This window comes from Camelus dromedarius, chromosome 29 (assembly GCF_036321535.1).
Source record: "Camelus dromedarius isolate mCamDro1 chromosome 29, mCamDro1.pat, whole genome shotgun sequence".
In the NCBI taxonomy this organism is placed as follows: Eukaryota; Metazoa; Chordata; class Mammalia; order Artiodactyla; family Camelidae; genus Camelus; species Camelus dromedarius.
In genome coordinates this window covers 15,360,150-15,385,589 of record NC_087464.1, presented here as the reverse complement: position 1 = coordinate 15,385,589, position 25,440 = coordinate 15,360,150, and the positions used below count along the sequence as shown (strand labels likewise).

The window sequence follows — 25,440 nt, the reverse complement described above, 5'->3', positions numbered from 1 at the left end:
GGCCCATATGAGAGCCAGCCTGTTGTAAAGGAAGTGTGCCGGCCAAGAGAGCCCCCCGGAGAGCAGGACAAGCTTTGCACTTTCCCTCTCGTTCTATCCTCCCCCATGCCGACCAAGGAGGAGTGAAGACAGAATCTGCAGAGCGGCCAGGGGAGAAGCTTTGAAAGTCCTGGAGACTGCAGTTTTGTTATAGATTTGACTGAATTTTAGATCCCTGGAGAGAACTGAATATCATAATGGTACTTAGGCTTAAAATAAAAGCAACCAGAACGCCATGGAATCTTCCTGAGACAGGGGTCCTGACGTACCGAAGAGGAGATCTGATATTGTTGATCTGAGGCAGTGATGTGCGTTCGGCCTGCTTCCTGAACGTGGCCCTTGCTGAGGGGCTGCATGGAGTGGGCCATGTCCTTGCGGGGCACAGGACCTGGTGGGCCTGTTCTCTTTGTCACATCCTGGAGGCTCTGGAGCCCACACGGTGACCCAGTTTTCTGCCTCCATCTGAGTGACACATGCTCTGATTATAGGGGTGTGAGGGCCCTAAATGACTGCAAAGTTCTCTTCAATCAGGCAGAAAATAGGTGAGAAGTGCATTTCCGTTGCTGCCCCAATTATCCCAGTCCTGACAGGACAATGTGCTTTGCCTGCTTCCAGGGACATGCCGCCAGGATCCTGACTGTCCTCTCCTGGAGGCGGCTTTGTGCTCCTCTCACACAGCCCAGGGGCTGGAGAGGGGCCCGGGATGCAGGACCCAGGAAGGGAGCCCCGTCGGTCCCGCAGAGGTGGGGCGCTGGTGCGGAGTCAAGGCTGCCGCAGCCCCGAGTCCCTCCTGTTAGACACGCCCTGTGGCAGCTCCGGTGCTTCTTGGTCCTCTTCAACCCAGAGCAATTTTGCCTCTAAACCTTTCTTGAATGAGACCTGCCAGGCAGTCCTGACATCTGTTCTCCAGCAAACTCTCATCTCATCTCTAGTGGGAGTCTGTTCTTTGCCTCTAGGAGTTTCTGGTGGCTCCAGGCAGTCCTTGGCTTGTGGCTTCATCACTCCAAGCTCTGCCTCTGTGGTCACATGGCCTGCCCCTCCTTGTCAGTGCCATCAGATCTCCTGCTGCCTCCATTTCTTAAGGATACCTGTGATCTCATTTAGGGTCCACCCAGATAATCCAGGATAATCTCCTCATTTTCAGATCCTTTGTCCATCTACAAAGACCCTGTTCCCATGTGAGGTGACATGTACAGATTTCAGCGTTAGGATCTGATGTCTTTGGGGGCCATTATTCAGCCTGCTGCAGCCTCTCTACTCCCTCACATGATGCTCGCTACTGTCTGTAGTTTACTGCACAGACTGTCATTTCTGCACTCTGCCCTTTGTCCACGCCATCCTCTCTGCTGGAAACTTTCCCCATCACCCCTCATCCCCCACATTTTCCTTCTAATGTTTACTCATATTTTGAGCTCAAGTGTCACCTCCTCTAGGAAGTCTTCCTTGATACCTCTTCTCATCACCACTACCATCACACACACACACACCTGCACCAGTGGGATTACAATGGACTTTTTCTGAAAATGTCTTCCCTGCCAGCCTCGAAGCTGCTGAGGGCAGATACCAGCTTCTACATGTATTTTATCTGAGTGTGGATAGATTTTCAAGGAAGGAGGGACGGAGGAAAGATTCTTGAAGGATAGACTCTTGAGTCATTTGGCTTTTAAATTTAATTTAATTTTTGGCTGCAAATTTGTAACAATCTGGCTTAATCTACAGTTGAGTGGGTTTAACAGAGTAGGAGGTTGGCTCCTACAGAATATTTTCTGATTAAAATGACAGGAAAAAAAGCTTTGAGAATAATAATAATAATAATAACAACAACAACAACAACAACAACAACAACAACAACAACAACAACAACAACAACAACAGCAAGAAGGGCTTGCATCTGCATCCACCTCTGTTCCCAGCCAGGACCCTGCAGGCTGGAGTGGAGGGAGCGGTGCAGGATGAGAACCAAGGAGCCAGGATGAGCACCAGCGGTGTTCAAGCGAGTGCATGGCTGTCTGAGCAAATGCCCCTAACAGCCCCGTGGAGATGGAGCGGCTGAGCTTCACCTGATGCAGAGATAGGATTCCAGCTGGGGCTGGGTGTCCCTGAAGCTCCTGCCCTCCTGGCTGCAAGCAGGCTGGGAGGAATGGCAGCCCTCAGCCCTGGGGAGAGCACGTGGGGAGAAGAGCCAATGGCATTTCCAGGGCATCCAGTCAGGCCTGTGTCGCAGGCTGAGGCTCTCCGCCAGTGCAAGCCAGCGCGTGGGAACCTGGGCTTTCCTCCCCATTGTGGTTGATCTGTGCGCTCCCAGGTGCCAGAGCCACAGCCCACTAGACTGCCTCTTGTTCCTGAGGGGGAAACTGAGGTCCATTGTGGGGAGGGTAGTGTGGCTGACAGCCTGCTGAGTCTGTGCTCAAGCTGGGTTGAGACGACAGGTGTCCTGCAGCCAGGGCCCCTGCGACACCATGCTGCCCCTCAGTTGACATTTCCTTTCAGTTCAAGGGGATTACACAAATCCAGGGGGGTTAAGCTGCCACCAGGCACTATGGAAACCAGGCTCTGCGCTCCGTCTGCCCCCTCCTTCCAGCCAAGCAATAATGACACCTGGACTGACTTTTCTGGCAAGACTTGTTACGCTGAATCTCAGAGCATGTGCACAATTTAATTTGAACCCCAGGCAGGCAGAGGGGAGAGGGCAGACTGATTACCAGAACAAATTTCAGAGCTAAGGCGGATGTCTTTCCCCAAGAACCGGGCCAGCTGCAGATTGGGGGCTGTTCCAGGTCTGTGTGTGTCAAAATGTCTATTTAAAAAAATGTTATCTGCATACTTCAGAAAATTTACATGATGCCTGACTGCAGCTTCTACACATTTCTTATCAACTAGCTCTTTACTTCTCTATTTTTTATTTTAATTGGTTCACTAATTAATCTGAATAAACAACATGGACAGTTAACCCTTGGACAACACGGTTTGAATTTCGAGAGTCCACTTACACTTAGATTTTTCCCCTTAAATACATACAATACTACATGAATCCCTGGATGTACAACTGTGGATACAGAGGCTCAACTGTGGGTTATTCTCACATTTTTAACTATATGGAGGGTCTGGGCCCCTCACCCCTACGTTGTTCAAGGGGCAACTGTATATGGCACCCTCTTCCAAAGGTGAAAAAGGTAAAAAGTCTTCTTTCTGCCTGTTTCCCAGTCATTTAATTTCTCTGCCTGTAGAGAACGCTACCACTTGGGGTGTGTCTTTCCAAATACTCGATGCATATACATTTACGTACCCATATCCTGTCTTTATCTATGAAATTTGTCGCTATGCTATGCACACTGTTTCCCTTAGCAGTGTATCTTGGCCTGTTTCAGCGCTAACATTCCATTACGTGGATGGACTGTAATTTCTTTAACTGCTGATGGACAGTCGGGTTCCAGTCTTCCACTGCTCCTCACGGTGCCTCGGTGAGCGTTCATATCTGCGTCCTCCCACCCACGTGAAAGCGGACCTCAGCTACGGTGTTCAGTATAGTAGCCACCAGCCGCATGTTGGATTTATATCTCAGTTAATTGAAATTAAATAAAACTGAACTCTCAGCTCCTCTGTGAAGCAAGCCACGTCGCAGGTGCTCAAGAGTCCCGTGGGGCTACCGGCTGCTGGGCTGGCAGTGTGGCTACAGGGCACTGACGTAGAGCGAGGAGTCCCCGAGCAGGGACAGCACTGCTCCGTCTGGTAAATTCCTAGGAGGGAGTTGGGAAGCCCAAGGTCTGTCCATCTTAGGTGTTCACCGATGTGGCCAGATCTCCCTCTGACGAGGCTCTGGCTATTTATATCTGCACCTCCCACCCCAGTAAGAGCTCAGAGAGGGAGAGCACTTTTATTTCAGAACAATTTATGGAATATTGGGGGAAAAAAGTTTCCCTGCCTACTGATTGCAGGGACTTTGTTTTTGTTGTCGGTGCCCTAGTGGCTGGAGTCAGACACTGCTGTTCCCGACTTAGACCAGGCGCCTGTCACAGGGGGCCCCACACCGCTGTCTCCCTCTGAGCCCTGGCCTTCTGCCACTGCCACACTGAGGTCTGCTTCCCCCCAGCTCCAAGCCTCTCCCCTCCCCTCTCCCTCAGGTCCAGGGTTCCTGCACACCCCAACTCATGGCCGCCATCTCCTCACACATGCCCCATGGCCATGACACAGCTTCTACCAGAAGACTTGGCGTCCTCCGTGGAATCTTCCCCCCTCTTCCCCTTTGGTGAATCATGACCTCCACATTGCCAAATCCAAGGGCGTTGCCCAGTCCTCACCTTGCTTGAGCTCCTACCTGGCCTCTCAGCCGCAGTCTGCACCTTGGCTGTCCCCTCCCTCCTGAAGTGCTCAGCCCTTTGGCTTCTGAGATGCCGCACCTGCTGTCTCCCTGATTGCTCCATCCCTGCCTCCTTGCAGCCTCGTCCTTCTCGCAGGATAGAACACCGGGTCTGATTTTCCCTGTTCTCTGCTTTTTTCCTGGGAGATCTTGTCACCATTGTGGCTTGGATTAGCACCACTTGGGGAATGATGGTCATGCGCATTAAATGTTTTAATTAGCATTTCCTTGATTACTAGTAAGACTGAGCATCTTCCCATTGGTTCTAACCTTCAGTATCCTTTATAAAAGCAGGTTAGAGGCAGAGCAGACACTGGACACAGGTTCCAATCCAGACATGGCCATGGTGGCGCTCTGTCCTCACCCCCTCCAGGCACTCCCCGGCCTCTTCTGTCCCCACATCCTCTTAGCATCTCCACTGTCACCATACCAGGCACCCCTGCCCCAGCCTGCAGCCTGTGTTCTCCAGGACTCTCATCAGCCTGCCCTTTCCTCTGCAGTCCCTAGGGCTCAGTTCATTACCATCATTCTCCCCGTTCCTCCCAACTCTGCACATCTCACCCACAGTGGCCCGGGATGGGAATCAGCGTGTTGCCAACGCCTCCTCCCTTCTGGGACATCATTCTGCCATCTCCTCCCAACTGTCCTTGTCTTCTGTTCGTGCATGTTACCCACCTCTTCCTAAGCCCCTGTACTCCTTCCTGCGCTCTGGCTGCTCCGTGCTGCTTGCGGACTCTCACTCTCAGACTTCTCTATCCCCGGCCCTGATGCCCACTATGGCGCTTCAGCATAGAGGCTGACAACTTTCTTTGTCCACCTCTCATAGTTTCTTGTCCACCTCAGTGACTATTCTCACTCTCTTTTTGATGCCTATGTACCCAACTTCATTGCCGGTAAATGAGCTAGCTCTAACATCTCTTTAACTCTCAAGTTCTTTCTGACTGCAGCCTTTGACATGCTCACCTCCCTTTCTCCATCACATCTGTCGAACCTACTTCTTAGTGTGACCACAGGTTTTTTCCTCCTTCCTTTTCTCTCAACGCTTTGGTAAGCTTTTACCTCCATTTGTCTTCCTATCTGGTCTAAACCCCTGACCCACATGCCAACTGAGCCAGACCCAGTAACCTGATAATCTCTTACCTCTCAGCCTGTGGCCATGCTGCTTTGCCGGTTTCTAATCCTGAAGACATCGGTTGATCCCTTGATGGGATGAACTGAGGGGATCATTCTTTCACTCAAACACCGATAAGATTCATGCCTCGTATGGAACCTCTTTCTGACTAATTCAGCCACATGCCTGTGAGCTCTGGGACAGGAATGACGGCGCCACACCTGTTCCCCCAGTGCTCAGCCTGTGTTTGTGCGGTAGTCCGCGTCTGCTCACGTTGGTCGGATGGACCGTTCCTGCTTTGGCAGTGGCCGCGCCATCACTTTGGACTGATAATACTTAGATTTAAAAAGCAATGTGTCTTCCCAGGGTAGGAGAAGAATGACTAGAGAGAAGGAATAAAGGCACCCGGGGGAGGGTATATATGCTTTTTAGGAAAAAAAAAAATTTATGGCCATGTCAGAGCCAGGTTGCAGGCAGATGGCTGGAAAATTGTTTCTCCTAAATGCCAAGGGATATTCTGCCAGCATCCAGGTACTCTAGTGTTAAATAGGTTTATTTTAGTGGTGACGGTACAGCTTGGTGTCAGGTGATGATCTTGGCTGAAAGAAGGGAAAACACTGCATCTACACTGAAAGGAAAGAAATTCTATTTGTCTTTTTGCCTGGGGAGGGAAGGGGAGAGCAGGGGAGGGGAGGAGAGGAGCGGCCTCCCTCTGTAGCCAGTCCTGTGCTACTGGCTTTGACCCACAGAGGCACTCGTAGCAATAACCCGAGGCAGGTATCTGGTACAAAGCAGCTCACATTTACAACTCAATCCTTCCATCCAGGGGCACCCCTCAATTCACAATCTCACTTTCAGGAGGAAGTGGGGGTAACTGTTTGCAATTCCGGAAGCAAAAAACCTAACAAATTACTACAGACGGTAGAGATATTTTTATTTTCACAGAGCAGAGGCAGCGTTTACTGGTTGGAGTCTGGGCCACAGCCACCCCTGTAGCTCCCCTCATGTCCAAGAGAGGCATGGCCTCACTACTGGGCACACTGGTCTCTAGTTGGAAGAACAACAAAGGCCATCAGGTAAGGGGGCAGAGCTCTCCCTCAGTGCCTGAGGGACCTCCACCAAGCCCTCCTCCGGAGAGAGCTCTGACAGCGTGCTTTCTATGAGCTCCAGGCTGGAGGAGGGACTTGAGGTCAGATTCAGGTGCAGGCTTCCTGCCCGTCACAGCCTCCGAGCCTTCCTAGGGCGGCAGCCGTTGTGCGGGATGGGGGTGTTGTCTGTGATTGAGATCACCTCCAGGCCCCCCATGGTCAGTCCCTTGATGGCAGACTGGGAGGAGCAGAAGGAAGAGTCGAATGGCACGGTCCCAGAAACGATGACCCCGCGTGTCCACACAGGTTTGGAGAGGGACAGGGTGGGGTGCGGCAGGGAAGAGAGTGGGGAGGCTCACTGGCTTTGACACCTGCAATCCCAGCCTCTTCTCTCACAGAGGTCTGCCAACCAAGCCCTTAACCAGGTCCTCAATGCTTCCCACTTCCCTGGTCGCACCTGCCACGGCCCACCGTGTGCTTTACAATCTAAGAACAACGGCTACCGTAAACCTCAACACATCTTAAGCATTAGGCTTCTGTAGATTCCTCTGCCTGGACTGTGGCCCCCCCTACCCCCTGCAACCCCACACCACTCCTGGCTAATCCCTTGTCATTCCTGAAATATCAGTAGAGATGTCACCTCTTTGTGGAAGCGTTCTTTATCACACCCCATGGGCTCCCAGCACCCTGGGCACGAGCTTTACCACTGCACTCACTAGTCTGTACTGAGGGACACATTTGTGACAGTCCCCCAGGGACCACCTTTCTATTCATGATGCCTGGCATACAGCAGGCACTCAGTAAGTGTCTGATGAATTGAGACTAAGTGATCAGGGCTTGCTTTGAGAAGCTTAGCAGATTAGAAGAGCAACTGAAAGAAACTTCAAGCTGTCAGGGAAATCCACGGCAGGGTCCACTCTCCCTGCTCTGCTCTCACCCCCACTTCTCTCACTGACTGGGCTGGGGAAAACCAAGGTCACTTACCAAGCGCCCTGGCCCCAGGCCTTTCACCACAACGCGGACGTGGGTCACGCCCTTCCCTGTAGCTTTCTGGAGAGAAGTAGCAAGTGGTTAGTGCTCAAGAGAGTCACAGAGAGAGGGAGAGAGGGAGGGAGGGAGAACTGCCACCTGGAGCAACAGGGTTACGAGCCCCAGGGAACAGGCACCCACACATATAAACAGGCAGAAGACAGGGAAGGAAGCAAAGGACAGATGACTGCGGTGCAGGACAGCACCGAACTTGTCAAGTCACAGATTTGAAGTCAGCTGTGATCCCTTTTAGCCCAGGACAGCACTGCCACCTAATGGAGACTTCTAAATATCGCTCAGGTTTCTCTCAGGTGGGTAAATGCAGAATTTCAGAATGTAAGGGGCCCTGGACTCCAAGGCTAAGCCTCAATACCCACTTAAAAACGGTTATTTTATCTTCTAAATCTTTATAGTTAAATTTTTCTTTCTTGATTACAAAGGCAGTTTATTACAGAAAGTCTAGAAAATACACAGAAGTCACTCTATGTACCTCAACACACTCAATGCAGAAGCCACTGTTAACACTGGCATATTTCTTTTACATATATATATATATATAAAGTGTCCATTGATGGCCATTTAGTGCGTTTTGATGATCATTAGTACACAGCTATAAGTACTTTTGGGCACTGAGCTTTGTTTGAAGGTCAAGGTTTTCTTTCAGGAAACACTCCTGGTTTGGCGGAGTGTGAACCTTGGTGAGGCCTGCGCTGCAGCACACAGTGCCCAGGCTCTGGTCCCAGACCAGGTGGGGTCATCCCAGGGAAGTGAACTGGCTGCATGGCTCTGAGCAAGTCGCGCTCTGAAATCCACTGACTTAAGAACGTGGGTAATGTGAGGGTCTTCTGAGGACTCAAGGTAATAAATGTAAAGTGTCTGGCATGTAGTAGGTGCACAGTAAATATACTAACTGCAGCATACTGCCAATGGCTTCTAGCAATGTCTGCAACAGCTCACGCTCAAACTTACTTGCATGAGAGTCTTCACCACACCACATCTTCTCCAGACAGGCAATTACCGCCAACCCCGACCCCACCCCACTGGTCTTTAAATTGAGGAGGCTTGGTAAGGGCTTCAGCACCTGGCTCTTGCCTCTTCTAGAATGAACCAAGTGCTTCACTTCTACCGAAGCTAAGAGAGAGAGAGAGACAAGGGAAGCCTTTTCACACAGACCTCTTCAAAGCAGCCCCAAAGTTAGGGTATCCAACAAGAGCTGGTAATTATTCTTGGCTCTGAATGACTACTTCAAGGATGATTTTCCTTGCGGTGACCAGCCATGCAGAAGGCGGAGCCCACCAGAGAGGGAGCCCGGGGAAAGCACACACACTCACCGCCGCGGCAGCTATGCCCGCTGTTTGCGCTGCGATGCCCGTCCCCTTCTTGGCATTCCGAAACCCCTCTGTGCCGCAGGAAGTGCAGGCAAGGGGCTGGTGCGTGGCAGACACTACCTGGATCTGTGTGCTGGGAGAGGAGGGAGGCATTCAGAATATAATGACTGTTCAGGGAAGTAAGAGAGCACTAACCTACGCCCACAAAAGTCCAAGTAGTAAAGAAGACAGATGCTTTTGCGAAGAGTTTATCAGATGAGTGTTTTTGAACCACCGCAAGAGGTGTCGGGAAAGGTCAGGATCAACCTCTAAACTGCATCAAAAACTGACAAGTCATATACTCTAAAGAGAGCTCTGTTATGGACGGAATGTTTGTGTCCCCCGCAAACCCATGTTGCAATTCTAACTCCTGATGTGATGGTATCTGGAGGTGGGGCCTTTGGCAGGTGATTAGGTCAGGAGGGTGGAACCCTTATGAGGGGGATCAGTGCCTTTTAAAAGGGACCCCAGGGAGTTCCCCTGCCTCTTCCACTACATGAGGACAAAATGAAAAGCCAGCCGCCTGCAACCAGGAAGAGCTCTCACTAGAACCTGACCATGTTGGCACACTGACCTCTGACTTCTGGTCTCCAGGATTGTGGGAAACAAATGTGTTTTGTTTAAGCCACCCAGTTTGTGGTATTCTGTTACAGTAGCCTGAGCTAACATAGCTCCATAATCTACAAGCTAGGGGTGGCCTGCAAAGATGTCAGCAAGGCTTGTCGCCAACACACAGTCAGGAAGTCTCCCCGCACCCATCTGAAAATGGGCAATGCTAACCTTCCACCCACGCTCAGCCCTGCGAGGCAGAGGTTGCTGCAGTCGCCCAAGGTGAGTACTTTAAAGCGACCTTTATTTGGAGGTTTGCTTAGTTTGTTAATAAACCATATTCTTCAATAATCTTGCTTATCTAGTAATCACCTATCCCCAGTACTAACACCTAACAAATACTTTCATGGAGGGACCCCGGCCCTAAAATACACTCTCTCCAACTTCTGAGCAGAACCAGGAAATACAATTCCAAGGAGAACAAAGAAATCTTATCAGTACAATATGCCCAACCTACTTCACATTTTCATGAAATCTGGATAAACTTTATAGAGAGAGAGGTGGGTTTCCCCAAACCAGGAGGGAGCCTGGGGGGAACCCCAGCATCAGCACCATCATGCAGAACGCGGCACCCTGACTTCCGCCCCAAGCAGAGTGCCCGGGGCCAACCTGACGCGTCCTCCCCGCGAATGGGAAAGAAGCTCATTGAGACCTGCCCCCGTCCCCGCTTACTTGTTGTAGGATGCTTTAATGTGTGCAATTGGGATTTCCTCAAATTTCTTTCCTGCCCACCTCAGAGAGCTCTCCTGTCCTGGAACTGGAGGGTAAATGCTGCAATTAGAAAAAACATTTTAGGTAAAATTATCCTGATTAAAAAAAAAATTACATGTTTTTTTAAAAAAATCAAACAGTACAGATGAACTCATAATAACAAACGGTAGCCCTCCACCCGACCTGCTCCTACAGTCGCTGCCCCTGGTCCTTCCAGGGCTGTGGCCCGTCTGTGAGCACTGTGCTTCAGTGGCCGTTTCTCGAGTTGTTGACTCTAGACACAGCTAGTGACTTTCTGCTAGGAGCGAAGAGGATTTAACCCACACTCCCCATCTTCCCTGTCCCTTCTAATATCATCAGATCACTATTTTCAGTCTACTATAGGCTACTCTTCCTGCAATTAAATAAAGGCAACCCTCTATTTCTTGTTTCAACAACCACAGATATCTTGACTCTCTACTTTATCAAAAAAAAGACAAAATAATCTCAATAATACTTACAATAATATAATTGTAAAAAAAGAAAACCCATTACTGCCTGGAATAGAGGTCAGCAAACTCTCTCTGTAAAGGTCCAGATGGTAAATAGCTTAGGCTTTGCTGACCATGAAGTCACAACTACTCAACTTTGCCACTGTGGTGCGAAAACAGCCACAGACAACGGTGAGTTAATGGGTGTCACTATGTCCCAATAAAGCTCTATTTAGAAAACATGGGCAACTGGCCAGATGGGGACGGGGCTCAGCTTGCCAACCCCCGGACCAGTGGCTGTCCCCCCGGGCTGAACAGCAGAATCAAGTGATTCTGATGTTTAAGCTCCACTGAGGACTTCTGGATGGGACCCGGGAAGTATCCATTTTGAAATAGCCGAGGTGAATGCAGGGTTCAGCACATGGCCAAGGCATCGTGTTGAGTTCAAGATCTGTCTCTATCTCAGTCAGATCTGTTCTCTGGCTATCTCCAGGTCAGAACTCTTCACTTGCAGGTGGAGAAACTGAGGACAAACAGGGGAACAAGGTTAGCAAGGGAAGCCAGGCCGTGGGCTGAGGGGACTTGCCTAGGTTCAGAGCTCTCCTCACCACCTGTGCTTTCTTTTATTCACGCACACAAATGTTGTTCAGCACTCCAGGCTTGAGGAAACCCGCTGCTGCGCCCTGCCCACGTGCACAGATCACGTCCGAGTTTGTACTCCCTCAGGCCACCTGAACTACAGCGGATTCTGGTTTAGAGAATACGCTATTTCTCTGAGCACTGTCCTCCCCCAAGCCTGACCCGCTTTCCTAGAGGTATTTTTAAAAACAAAACAATAACAGAGTGGCATTCAAAGTTACAAGTGTATTCTTCCCTGCTTGGCCTGATCTTAGAGATGATTTAGCATCCCATCAGGTTGCCAGCTTCTCAGCCTGCAGGCAGAGACGGAAAGTGTTTGAGGCTCTGAGATGACATTAACATTTAAAACATCATCATATCCCCATCGATAACTTCCTCTATTATCTTGGGGGTCAAAAGCTTAAGCCTTCTAAAGTCTGAACATACCAGCATGATGCCTTTTATGTAGAGCAAAGTTTTTGAGCTAGGAAGGATTTAGAGCTTGAATCATTTAGTTGAAGGTACAGATAAGATCAAGCTTTTAAGCCTCCCAGGTCCAGTGTACAAACGAACAAGTGGTTCATCCTGAGGCAGCCCAGAAAAAGGAAAGACAAAGTTTTTGGGTGCTGGTCTGCTGCCCCTTCATACCCATCCACACACCAGGTCTGCACACATGGCATCTCTTCCAAATGGCTGAGAGGCCTGAAAACAGCCCACTGTTCTCTCTGGCTGAGGGTCTGGGGGCTGACTTCTGCTGTTAGCACTCCAGGCATGAGAATTTGCTGATCCCTGGGCAAAGCCAACGCACATTGACCCTGACATGAATGTGGCAGCTTTTGGAATCTGGGGTGGGTAAGCTGCAGTTCTGCTCTCACTAGAGAAGGCTCTACTTCATGCTCTTCAGCCCATTTTCTAATTGCAGCTAGAGATGATTTTTAAAAAATGCAAATAATATAGAAAAATGCAAAGATGACAGCTTCCTGCTCACTACTCCTGTCATGATTATACGTATGATTTCAGTAAGATCCTTCCAACTGCGTGGCTTCCGTTTTTTGACCTCCTTTTCTCCAGTACTCCTGTGTTTTCTATCCTACCCTGGCTACTTACTCTGGTGGTCACAGCTAGTCCCTGTCACGACCATTCCTGCAACCCCATCATTACCCTGGTTGCAAGCATCACACTTTGGCCACCACCCATCGGCACACCCACTGGCTCCCTTTCCTATCCTCCCTCCAGGAACCCTTCAGTCGCACTGATCCTACCACCCTTTCACTTGCCCTCACACCCCTCACACTTTCACTCCTCTCCTGACATTGAGTTAATTCCACGGACAATCATTATAATCACTCCCTTGCATATACCTTTAATTCTCTGACCCCTCTTACTTCATTGTGTTGTCTTGGCAAGCCCCTAACCCTGGTTAAATCCCCTCCCCAGCTGCTCTGAGCCTGTGCATGGACCTGCACAGTTGGCTAGAGAAAAATACACAGTAGTGCCGACTGTTCTCTCTCTGTACCATGGTTTCTCAACCTCAGTACTATTGACATTTTGGGTAAGATAATTCTTTATTGGGGGAGGGGGGCTGTCCTGCACATTATGGGGTGTTCAGCAGCATGCTGGCCTCTACTTAACTAGATACTGTCCCTCAACTTGTGATAACCAAAAATGTCTCCAGACATTGCTAAAAATCCCCTTCGACACAAAACTGCCCCAGGTTGAGAACCACTGCTTTATTTTAATGACTTCTAACATCAAGTGGGCCCTCAGCACTGCCTGGCAATCATACAGCACATCCCCAGTTCAATTATCCTTCCACTGTCCTAGATGACTGTTTTATACCTTCTTTTGTCTCCTCAAACCGCCAACTCCTTCCTGCTTCCTCACTGCCAGCTGATGACCTTCACAGAGAAATAGAAGCAATCAGAATTTCTTCCAGCTCCCACTACCAAACATCTGTGTCCACAGTCTCTGCCTCCTCTCCTGCTATGATGCTCCATTTGTGCGTTAGCCTCTCAAGGACAGCACTCCGGCAATGTTTCTGCTCTGGCATCATCATCCTTTCTCCTCTCTACTGCATCTTTCCCATCAGCAAAACATGCTGTCATTTTCCCAAAGTAAAGACAAACGGAAAAAAAAAACCTCTTGATTTCAAAGCCTCCTCGAGCTCATACCCATTTCTCTATTCCCCCTTACAGCAGAAACCCCTTAAAGAACTGACCATACTTGCTATTTCTTCCCGTCTTCTATTCTCCTTGGATCCACTCCATTCAGACTTTAGCCCCTAACACTCCACCAGAAATGCTCTAGTCAAGGTCACCAACCAACTTACAATGTTTAATCCAAGGACCAATTCTGTCATCAGTCTATGGATCTATCATATCAGCAGCATTCGATATAGCTGATCTCTCTGATCTTGAATCATTAAAAAAAAGAAAAATCTTTCCAGGTTTTCTTACTACTTTTCTGGAGGGTCATTCTTTCTCTTTTGCTGATTCTTCCTCATCTCCCAAATCTCTAAATGCCACAGGGCTCCAGGGTTCAGTCTTTGGACCTCTTCTTTTCATCTACACTTGCTCTCTTGATGACCTTGTATCTTATGGTTTTAAACATCGTCTATGTGGTAAGTCTCCCAAAAGTATATCTTTAGCCCAAATCTGTCCCCTGAACTCCATTTCTAATAAACAATACTGTATTTCCACTTGGATGTTAATTAAGCGTCTCAAACTTAACGACCCAAATCAAAACTCCTGTAGTCTTAGTGACAACTCTATCTTTCCAGTTGTTTAGGCCAAAAATTTTAGAGTGTTTTCTTCACTCCTGTCCTTTTCTCCCATCTTATGCTAACAAATCCTGTTCGTTCCACTTTCTAAGTATATTAGTCTGACCAGCTCTACAGCTGTCACTCTGGTCCAAGCCACCATCATTTCTTGTCTACGTTATTTCACTAGTCTTCTAACTGCTTAGGAGACTTCTCTCAGCTTCCATCTTTGCTTTCCTACAGTTCAATATCCACACAGCTGCCAAAGGGACTCTTTCAAATGTAAGCATGATCGTGTTAACCCTCTATTCAGAATTCTCCAGTGGCTTCCCATCTCACTGAGCGAATAAGCTGAAGTCCTCGCGATGGTCCACATGGCCAACAGGATGGAGCTCTGTGTACCTGCTGCTCGCTCTGCCCCCTTCTCCTATCTTTACCCCTCACTCCACATCCACCTTCCTGCTGCTGCTCACAAACACTAGGCACACCTCTACAATCTGTCGTATCTGTTTCACTTGTTTTCTGTTTACTGTCCCCTATCCACTCAAGTTTAAGTTCCATGGGGGCAGGGATTTTTGTGTGTTTGGTCACTGAATGACTACAACAGAATCTTGGCTTAAATTCCTTCAGCAGCTCCCCACTGCCTATAGTGGAGGCAGAGTAAAAGCCCCAGTGTTCCAGAAAAGACCCTCGTCTTTCTGATTTCTTCCTGCTCTGCTGGCCTCATCTGCCACCTCTCACATACACTTGAATACACCATGTTCTGTCATACCACACGCCTTTACCGATAGCTTTGCCTAAAACAATCTTTTATCTTGTCCAGCTGAACTCCCCTTCAGTTCAGTTCTAAGCTTCAGATCTCTCCAGCACTCCTGCCTGGCTTCCTCAGGAGTGAGACACTCTTTCTTTCACACTTCAAAGTATCCATCTCTTACCTCCAGCACACCATTGATCAGATTATGCATGTTTGTCTTCCCTGGTAGACTGTGAACTACTTGTGGGGAGAAATCATCCCCTGTATTTGTATCCCCAGTACCCAGCATGGTGCCTGGCACCAAGCTGGTTCTCAGTAAATGTTTGTTAAACGCATGTGAAGGACAACTAGCACATAGAGGCGGTGGTACTGGTGGAAAGCAAGATGCCAGTCCTGGGACTGAGGACAAAAACCACCCTTGACCTTGGACCAACTCTAGAAAGTGCACAACAATCTATATCCTAGTGTAAACACCGCCTCTCCCCACTTCCTCACCGAGCAATTTTGTGTCCGAGGCCCAAGAAGGCCATTAGTCTGTGATTCCCCGTCTCAGAGGGAAACAAAGTTCATGAGCGTACACCTTGTGCCAAAGCTCATCTCATTTGATCCTCACAACCTCTATCGGCATTAGTTCCATTTTTAGACGAAAAAGCTGACGCTCAGAGATTAATCTGCATAAGGTCCCACGGATGGCAAGTGACAGAGTTGGGAATTCACGGTTCTGACTCTGGAAGGTGGTGCTAGTCTCCTGAGGGCTGGACCTAAGCGACCCTCACCTGAAGCTGCTGCGACTCGGAGCCGGAGCCTCCGCTTTCGCCTCAACTTCCTGCTTGGCCGCCGCGTCTTGCAGCTGCTGGGCGCCCGTGTGGATGGTGGGGGCCGGCACTGTTGCCACGACCCTGCGGAGAAGGAAAGCTCGGTGAGGTCCAGGCCTAACTACCACTGGCGTTTAGATGGCTCGTGCGACATGGGCAGGAGCACATTCCCGGGGGTGGCTCTGGGTTCGGAGAGGGTAATCATTCTTACCTGGCAGTCGGTGGCCAAGCCCATGACCTCAAGAGCTGAGATCCCGCGTTTCTTACAACCTGCATGACTTGAGTTGACCCCAGTCAGGACCCGGCCGCGGCGACCGCGGAGCTTGGTGGAGTTGCAGCGGCGCCAGCACCACGAGCGCTAGTGGGGGGTGTGTGCAGAGGAAAAGTCACCTGATTCCTCTTCATAAGGTACATTAAAGATTTGTATTCCCATTTATACGCTCCATAATAACTATCGTTACGAGTGCAACTGGGAATCCCCCACTTTTCCTAATTTTTTAATATGAGATCTTCGCCCACCCCTCCAAATTGGAATGGTTCGTTCTAGTAGTTCTGGGGAACCGAGCTCTTCCCTTCTGGCCGCTCCCGCGCTGCCTTGTGGGAACAAGGGATTGGCCCAAAACCCCGTTGGGAGCGCGGTACCTTGTGGGAAAGTTGTAAGATGGCAGCGCCCATAAAGCGGACTGTGTTAGGGGTGGCGAGAGGCTGGCGGCGTTTCGAGGGCCCCTGGCCCCGTAGCCTGGGTTCTCGCAGCCTGGCCCTTGCTGCCGCGCCCTCGAGCAGCGGGTCTCCATGGCGCCTGATGGGCGCGTTGTGCCTGCAGCGGCCACCTCTCGTCTCGAAGCCGCTGACCCCCTTGCAGGAAGAGATGGCGGCTCTGCTGCAGCAGGTGAGACTGAGGTGCGGGCCGTGGCTTCAAGGCCACAGTTGGGGAAGCAGTAGAGGCACGCTGGCCTGAGTTTGAGACTGACTCAGGCACCGATTAATCTGTATGACCTTGGGAAAGTCACTTTAGTTCTATGAACTTCAGTATACTTACATGCAAGAGTAAGTACTAAAGTTTATTTGTATGAGGGGCAAATGAAGAAACATGGGCAAAAACAAGTGTAATGGCTCTGAGGGGGTTAAATCCCCATAGAGAGTGATTACAAGATACTATGTTTTCCCAGAACTTGTGATGTTTTTGTCTTGGCTACTGAGAGATATAAACCTCACTTACGTGCTTTTTACTTTAATTTACTCTGTAAATATTTTATTAATCACTTTACAGATAATCATTTAGCAGCTGTTTGATACAGACCTTATGTTAACTGTTAGAGATGCAGTGGTGAGTAAGACAGACATAGCTCTGGTTCTCAGAGCACTTCAGGCTAGTGGAGGAGGTGTCAGTCAATAACCAAGTAATCCTATGTGGAACTGCAGTCTCTGGTTAGCGTTGTAAAGGAAAACACAGGGTACAGAAAGAGTGTTTAACAGAGACACTTAATTTGATTTTATGGGAGGTGTCAAGAAATATCTTTCTTAAGAAAATGATATTTAAATTGAGTTCCAAAGGGTGAGTAGTAATCTCCCAGTAAAGCATGAGTTAAAACACCCTAGGAAGAAGGATCAGCATCTGTAAACTTCCTGAGGCAGGAAAGTCCATGATGAGTGAGATTCTGATCAAAGACTTACATGACTAGAGGGTGGTAACTGGGTAGGCAATGCCTGTCCTAGTCTCCTGTTCTTTGTAGTAGCCCTGACCTCCAGTCACAATTAGACATTTTAGCAAATATAACTTAGGCCCAAAGTGCAGGTGACCTTTATCCTTTCTCTGTTTTCACTGTGGTGTTTTGATTATGTGTCTGGTTATGTTGGGTGGTAAACAGTCTGAGTCTGTCAAGTGTGCTGTAGCTCTGTTTTAGTCTGCCTGTTTTTTGATCCTTTTAATTTTCCCAGTTTGGGGTAGATTTTTGCCCTTTTAATTTTCTCAGATCGAGATAGAGAGAAGTCTGTATTCAGATCATGAGCTTCGAGCTTTGGATGAAGCCCAGCAACTGGAAAAGAGGAAAAGTGACCTTTATGAAGAAGAAGATGAGCGAAATATATTGCTGGCTCAGGATTTGGAAGACATGTGGGAGCAGAAATTCCTACAGTTCAAACCTGGGGCTCGAATAACAGGTTTGTGGTATATTCAGGCCAGTTAGAGGTATGGAAAAGGTGGGTGGTATGGTTCCCAAACAGAGGACATTTGCTTCACCCCTGCTTTGTGTATTAAGTTACAAATGATTTCAGATGACAAGACTTCTTTCAGGTAAAAGAAAAATGAATTATTTTCCCTGTTCCTCACATCTACCCTAGTTTACTTTTTAAAAAGTCTATTATTTTTGACTGGGAGGTAAGGGTTTTGGGATAGCCTTTTCTGTCTCAGTTAAAATTCATGGGTATTATCTGAGTTTAACTCCTAGTTTGGGACTAAGAGTGCAGGAATTAAGCCTTTCCCATTAGTTTCCTGTGTTTTAGCTGAAATATATCCTAAAGCAGGGGAATGAGTTCTCTTATCTTTGTTTCATGATGAAGACCAAAGAACAGAGAAAGTAGGGACTGGTTAAGTCAGTAAGAGTGTCCAAACCAAAGAAATAGTGTTTGGATATTGCTTTTCCAAAGGTTCAGAGTACTTATAGTTTGCTCTTCAAAGGAAGAGTTCAGCTTCTGGTTTCTTCCGTACATTTTAGTTTCCTCAAGATTGGGAGAGTATCTTGAGAGAGGGCCAGAGTTTGAGTGACGGGTCAGGGTTGTAATTTGTTTAATAGCTCTTTGAGGGCCAAGGTTGTGGCTCTACCTTAAAGGAGAACTGTAAAACTCTAATCTTCTTGGTTCTGGCAGATCATAGAGTTCTTATCTCCTCTGACCCCCTGTTTTCTTTGCAGAAGCCGATGAAAAGAATGACCAAACCTCATTGCACCGCAAACTGGACAGGAACCTTATTCTGTTGATAAAAGAGAAGCTTGGAGACCAGGATCTGTGGATGCTGCCACAGGCAGAGTGGCAGCCTGGGGAGACCCTGCGACAAACAGCTGAGCGAAGCCTGGCGAACCTCTCAGGTGAGTTCTTTGCCTCCCTTAAGCACCACAAAACACACTGTGGACTCAGCCAGAGGATATGCAGGCTGACTGTGGGCATGACTTTAAGGATCGAAGGTGGGAAGGTTAATGGAAACTTGGGTATTTATAAAAATTTCAGCTAGGAAGATAATCTTAGATCAAGTGAGAGTCTTTCTATCACTGAGACTTTAAAATTTTATTTCTATTTTATTTCTTTTAAATTATTTATTTATTTATTTATTTTATAACAGTGCATTGGTTTTATTGATGGCAGAAGGAAGAATTCTCTCTTTCACTTATAAAAGTTCTTTGCTTTATTTAACTGCACATTTTTTCCCATTCTTTGTGTGGGTTGAATTCTTTTTCCCCTAAAATCTGCTTTTTCATTCTCCAAATGATAATATCCACCATGGCTGCATTTTATTCTGTTGGGAAAGTAGGAGGTCTGGCAACAGGTGTTGACCAGGATATTTCAGTCACCACTGCTTTCTTCACAAAGACTCTTCTCATTATTAGTTCTGAGCCTGGGGAGGTTGGTAGAACTGTTGGGTTGGCTGAGTGCATCATCCTGGGTGGCCATCACCTCCTCTGCAGAGGTCAGGAGTTTGGTTTTAGATGTGGTCTTCCTCGCTGCCTCTATTTGGATGGGCCGAATGTTGCTTAGTAGCACTTCAGTTTCCATACACTGCTGTCATACTTGAAGAATGGAGTTGCAGCTTCTGCTCGGTAAAACTTGTGTCTTCCAATAAAGTGCAAAACATTTTCCTCCAGGTTTCCACAGTTTTGCATTCTCCATAGAAATAAGTGATTCCAGTAATGTTTCTGGTTTAATTGACCGAGATCTTCTTTTGGGTGCAGTGCTGTAAACTGTTCTATCATCAATAGGGTGTAGCTATGATGGGTCTGGCTTAATAGATCCTATTGGCCTTCCCTTCAGTGGCATGTTTGTCTCTCCATTTGGAGCACCAGTGAAACTGTTAGTTTCAACAAGATTCTGATAATTAGTACTTATGTTGAGATGTGTTTCAGGTTTTACAGCACTGAAAGCGTCATTATTTATTGTTGTGGTTCCTGTCATAAAAATGATCAGGATTTGCTGTTTGGTCTTCTCTTTTCCCACATTTTTGGTTATTATAATTTATGGATTCTTGAGGGGAGTGGATTTTCTTTCACCTCTGCAGAGTATGGACCTTTTCCTGATCTGCTTTACATAGAGCTACCCCTCTTTTTTAAAGCAGCATCATTGTGCTGGGAACTTAGAGGATGTGGAGTAGCTTCAGTTCTGTCACATCTCGAATGTGGTCTGTCACATTCCATCTCTGCAGCCTGTACTTCAGATCTTGGAGAAGTGCTCAGTCTTTCAGAACCTCTGTGTCTAGGTAATCCGCTGCCTAGTTCTAAGATTGACTTTGAATTTTGGGTGTTCCTTTGAAAATGAGATTTTTCATTTCTTGGTCATCTGATACCATTTTGAGGAAGATATCTTGGTTGGTTATTCTCTTTTGCCCCATTTTGCTTGGTTTTTAACAGTCTGTATTGTCCCTGACAGCTATGATTGAGATTCTGCCCCTGAAGGCCCAGTACAGAGGCAGCCAATTGAAAAGCACCCAGACTTTCTGTGAAAAAGGCTTGTTTACTTAACATAAAGCATTGGCCTGGGGGGGCAGGCCTCCAATTCAGCACACATCTAGGGGCCTACTGGAATACCCTTCATGGACAGAGGCTGGCAGGCACCATCCCTGCGTGCTCCCTCTCCCCCATGGAGATTTTTATATTTAGTACATTCAGAGTTGCTGTTTCTACCATTCTCTCAGCTACTTCTCTTTTTGTCCTTGCAGCCTTGCTTACTGACACCACCCTTTACCCATTTACCTAACTAGAAACCTCAGAGTTATCCCTGACCTCTTTCTAGCATCCATAAGTCTGTGAATCCAACATGGTTTGTTCTCAGTAGTGCCTTGTTGATTCCTGTGGCTTTAACTGTGACCCTTTTCACTTCTCACTAGACCAGGGTTTCTCAGCTTTAGCACTGTTGAAATTTGGGGCGAGATGATTCTTTGTGGGGGCTTCTGTGCATTGTAAGACGTTTAGCAACATCTCTGATCTCTGCCTACTGGATGCCGGTAGCACTAACCCATCCCCACTCCTCCTAGTGTGATAACCAAAAATATCTCTTGGCATTGCCAGATGTTACCGGGGCAGTGAAGTCACAGTGGTTGAGAACCACTACACTGGACCATTGAAGTAGATGCCAAATAAGTTCCCCCTTGCTTTCGTGTCGTATCTTCAGTGCCCCAGGATGAGCCTTCTAAAACACAATTCCCTTGTCACTTCTCTGCCTAGAATTCTTAAAGGGTGTCCCATAAAAGCAGACTTTCGAGCGTGGTCTACAGATCCTTTTTGCTCTGTTCTCAAGCTCATCAGTCTTCCATCTTGCCTCTCATTAACGTATATTCTAAGTTCTAACCTAGCAAACCTTTTGTATTCCCTGAATAATGTGGTTTTTCATGTGTCTCTGTTTTGGGGCCTGCTGGTCCCTGCCTGGAAGGCTTTATTCCTCTCTAGTCTGACTGCTCAGTTTTTAAAATGCAGCTCGTACATTCTGTCTTCTGTGGTGGAGCCTTGTAGGTAGAGGGAGCTACTCCTCCCTCTAGGCTTCCTAGCACTTGTGTGTGCCCTTACTCAGTTGATGCAGCAGACATTTACTCTGTGCCCACTGTTTGCTGGACACTCCCCAGGCAGTGGGGTCACAGTGATGAACAGGGCACTGCCTGTGCTTCCTGGGAGATTACGTTCAGCGGAGAAGACGTTCTTCATTTATTCTATTGCTGTATAATTAGTACCACATGGTCTCTCCCCAGCCAGAATTCTGACTCCCTTGAAAATATAGTTAATGTCTAGCAAAGTACCTGGCACATAGTAGGTACTTGCTGAGTGCGTACTGAGTAAATGATTTGGTGGTGTAAGCGCACAGCCACTTAACTGGCCTTGCCACCAGCGTAAGTACCTGCCAATGAAATGTCAGCAGCCGGGTGTGCTGTCTTGATCCTTTCCGGAGAGGGGCCTTGTGGCCTGCAGGAGAGGTAAGGAGACAGATGGAATGGGAGGAGCTTGTGCTGCGCTCTCAGTTTTTCAACCATCACACTGGAGTTGGCAGCTGGGTTTCTTGTGGGGTTATTGTATCTAGATGCTCCGCCCCACCTGTCGTGCGCCACGTGGAAGGGGCTCCCCTTAGCACCACACTTTTTTCCTTTTAACATTCCCATTGTCATAAATAAGTGTGAAGGGATACATCAGTATTTTATAGGTGCACGTAAAATGAAATATGTTGATTTATTTCAAATTCATTAGAGTGGCAAATAATATAAAATAATTAAAACAGTAAAGGAAAGCTTAAGCAGTATAAAAGTACATACATAAAAAAGTCAAATGTTCCTTTCCTCCCCGCTGGCACACTTCCCAAGTGTGTCTGCAAGATGGAACTCCTCGACGTGGAAGTAGTGGTCAAGGATGACGCATTTCAGTATTTGATAGATACTGCCCAAGTGTCCTGCAGAACGTGCACAACATTTGACGTTTTCAGGAGTGGTGTATAAGAGTGCCTGTTTGTCTCGACCTCCCAACGTGTGAAATAGTCTCTTTTTAAAATTTTTGCCTGTCCAGTCAGTAAAAAAATGATCTCTTTTGGATTAGCAGTTTCTTGATTGCTGGTGAGATTGATCATCTTTTCATATGTTCGTATTTCCTATGGCTGTTTGTATCTCTTCTGTGAACCACCCGTTTAGATTCTTGGCTTGTGTTTGTAATGAAATTTTTTAAAAAATTTGATTACATTTAATCCACTTTTTCCAGATATAGAAAAGCAGTATGTATTCACTTAATTAAGTGGAAAGTTCAGAAAAGTATAAAGAAGCATGTCAAGATAATTCCACAACCTACAGATCCCCACTGCTGACATTCTGTATTATAGGAGAACTCATGTCATACATGAATTCCTCATCTCATGCTGATCATGGTGGTGGTGTTTTTAATATTGAGAAGAGCAATTCCTTGTATATTGTGAAAAAATATCTAACAGTGTCTAGTAAATGTAGTACTATAGGAAATAATAAGTAATTTTCCCATCTCAGAGGCAGCCACCATGAATAGTTTTTTGTGTATCCATTTAGAATTTGCAGGCACATAGGTTTTTTATGTTTCTTTCTTTTCATAGTGGGAGCATGTGTACACACACACACACACACACACACACACACAGTTACATGCCTTCCTTTCTCTTATATACAGCTTTTAAACATAGTTCTTTATCAGCAAGTGAAAACATATCTTATACTTTTAATGCCAGTGTACCATTTCATATATGTGTGTACTGCACTTTAACCAGTCTGTTGCTTTTACAAATAAAACTACAGTGAACATCTGTGTATACTCCGCTGTGCTCACATGGGCAAATAAATATACCCAGAAAGATGAAATTCTAGAAGCAGAGTAGCTAGATCAAAGGGTGTATGTAATTAAAATTGATACCTCTTGCCAAGCATAGCAGTTATACTGATTACATCCTCACAGTGTGTGTGAGAGAACCCAGTTTTCCCTTATCCTTGACGAGCAGTGTATAGCTCAGTTTTGGAGCTTCAGTAATAATGATGTATTGTTTGTGTTTTAATTTATATTTCTTGGATTGTTAATGAGATTGAGCATCTTTTAATGAGCTTATAGGTCATTGATACTTATTTTCATGTAAACTTCTTATTCATATTTTGATTCATTTTTCTTTTAGAGTTGTTGGTTTTTTTCCTCATTGATTTCTAAGTACTACTTATACCTTAAGATATTATTCCTTTGTTGAATGTGTTGAAAATATTTTTCCTTGTTTGTGTTTTTTTGGGTCTGTGACATTTTTATGCTTCATTTTTCCTTGCAGAAAGATTTTAGTTTTTATGTGAATAAATATGTTTTTTCTTTTTGGATTTCTGAATTTTGTGTCTTGGTTAGGACTTCCCCCTCTCATAAATGATACAGAAAGTATCCCACATTTTAAAATAGTACTCTTATGGTTTCTTTTTTAATGAAAAAATTTAAAATACAGGAAAACTCAGAAACTGTTAAACATCCATTAAACCATCACCCAGAATGTACAAACCGTTTATGAAAATTTTACATTTCTGTTAAATCCTTGATCTGTATGGTATCAGTTTTGATGTGGGGAGTGAGCTTTATTTTTTCCTGTTAGCTAGTCCATCATCCCAGTGCCATTTAGTAATTCATTCGTCATTTCCTCATCCTTTGAAAAGCTGGGTTGGGGTTACTAACCCTTTGTTGTAGATTGCAGATATCATCTGTCCATCTGTCTTTGCCTTTTAACTTTGGTTTTCACCCTGCAGCAGTCAAATCGGGTCCTTTTTATGCTTTCCATGAGACACTCCCTTTAAAAGGCTGACGAACCTTGCTTTACAGATACCGAGTGTCTTGATCCTTTGTCAACAGCTAGTGACCCGGCTGAGTCTAGAAGCTCGGGGCTCTGACTCCCCGGTGGTGGTGTTTGAGCTGCATTGCTGGCCTCAGCCTGAGAGCAGTAGCTTGGCACGAGGAGTGGACTCTGAATCGGGAGCCTTTGGATTGAGAGGAGACAAGGGTCTTCAGGAGTGACCCGAGCTCTCACTCCCAGGGATTGCTTTTTACTTCAGGCCGGAAGTGACTCTCACAGAGACCCCGATGATTTTGGGCACCAGAGTAAACAGGTGGGTGTGTCCTCATCTTCCGATTCTGTTTCCCCTCCTCCCTCAGAAAACAACATGGAAGCCAAGTTCCTGGGAAATGCACCCTGTGGCCACTACAAGTTCAAGTTCCCCCAGGCAGTGCGGACAGAGAGCAGCCTTGGGGCCAAAATATTCTTCTTTAAAGCACTACTACTAACTGGAGACTTTTCCCAGGCCGGGAAGAAGGGCCATCATGTATGGGTCAGTAAGGAGGAGCTGGATGACTATTTGAAACCAAAATACCTGGCCCAGGTTAAGAGGTTTCTCTTGGACCTCTGATGGACTGAGCTGCCTGTGGTCAGTGCTCGGACGGGTCTGCGGTTTGGCCTGAAGAACGGATGTCGTGGGGTTGCCTCATCTTTGCAGAGAATGTCAAGTGGCAAACTAAACTCTGAGAAATAAACGAGTTTATTATCGTGTGGGTCTCGGCTGATTTGTCCTTTGAGGACTGCTGGCTTCTCCCTGTGAAGAGAGAGCCGCCTTTTAGGGTGCCCTTCCTTTTCTCCCAGGCTGGTAACTGAGTTGTGTTGCATTACTTTGTAGTGAATCAGCTGGCTTCCTGGGCCCATGAAGAAAGCACAGAAGGAAATGAATCAAAAGCCTTGAGTTCTGTGAAAGCTTCAAGGCTCATGAAACAAAACCCAGTGCTATGTAGTTTCTTAGTCATTTTGTTTTGTATTTCTTTTTACTTGATGTAAAAGTGTATCAGTCTAGCCTAGGAAATGATTCCTTCTTTTTTCCTTGCTTTACTTTGCTTCCTTCCCTTCCCCTTCCTCACTCCTTCCCTCCCCTCCTTCCTATTTTCATGCCTTCTTTCTTTTTTTCTTTAAAGCATTTTATATTTAAACAATTTAATCACGGCTTATGTGTTT

At 46.9% G+C, this 25,440-nt stretch overlaps 2 protein-coding genes and 1 pseudogene across 3 annotated transcripts; 1 reads left to right on the top strand and 2 right to left on the bottom strand.

Moving 5' to 3' along the window:
- Positions 1–6,420: 6,420 nt before the first annotated feature.
- Positions 6,421–16,277, bottom strand: MRPS11 (mitochondrial ribosomal protein S11). The gene is made up of 6 exons (XM_010975725.3): positions 15,938–16,277; positions 15,688–15,810; positions 10,273–10,371; positions 8,956–9,085; positions 7,580–7,645; positions 6,421–6,833 (listed from the first exon to the last, which is right to left on the bottom strand). The coding sequence occupies exons 1-6, from the start codon at positions 16,000–16,002 to the stop codon at positions 6,726–6,728; spliced, it is 591 nt and encodes a 196-aa protein (XP_010974027.1). The 5' UTR covers positions 16,003–16,277; the 3' UTR covers positions 6,421–6,725.
- An 87-nt stretch (positions 16,278–16,364) lies between these two features.
- MRPL46 (mitochondrial ribosomal protein L46) lies at positions 16,365–24,987 on the top strand. 2 transcript variants are annotated; one of them, XM_031440538.2, is made up of 4 exons: positions 16,365–16,615; positions 17,700–17,886; positions 18,636–18,809; positions 24,297–24,590. In XM_031440538.2, exons 1-4 carry the CDS (start codon positions 16,388–16,390, stop codon positions 24,332–24,334), a joined length of 627 nt encoding a protein of 208 aa, XP_031296398.1. In that variant the 5' UTR covers positions 16,365–16,387; the 3' UTR covers positions 24,335–24,590. The 2 variants fall into 2 exon arrangements, with proteins under 2 accessions (XP_031296398.1, XP_010974026.1); XM_010975724.3 differs by lacking the exon at positions 24,297–24,590 and adding an exon at positions 24,597–24,987 and having other exon boundaries at positions 16,368–16,615.
- On the bottom strand, positions 19,322–20,570 carry LOC135319548 (tudor domain-containing protein 3-like; annotated as a pseudogene).
- Positions 24,988–25,440: the final 453 nt, after the last annotated feature.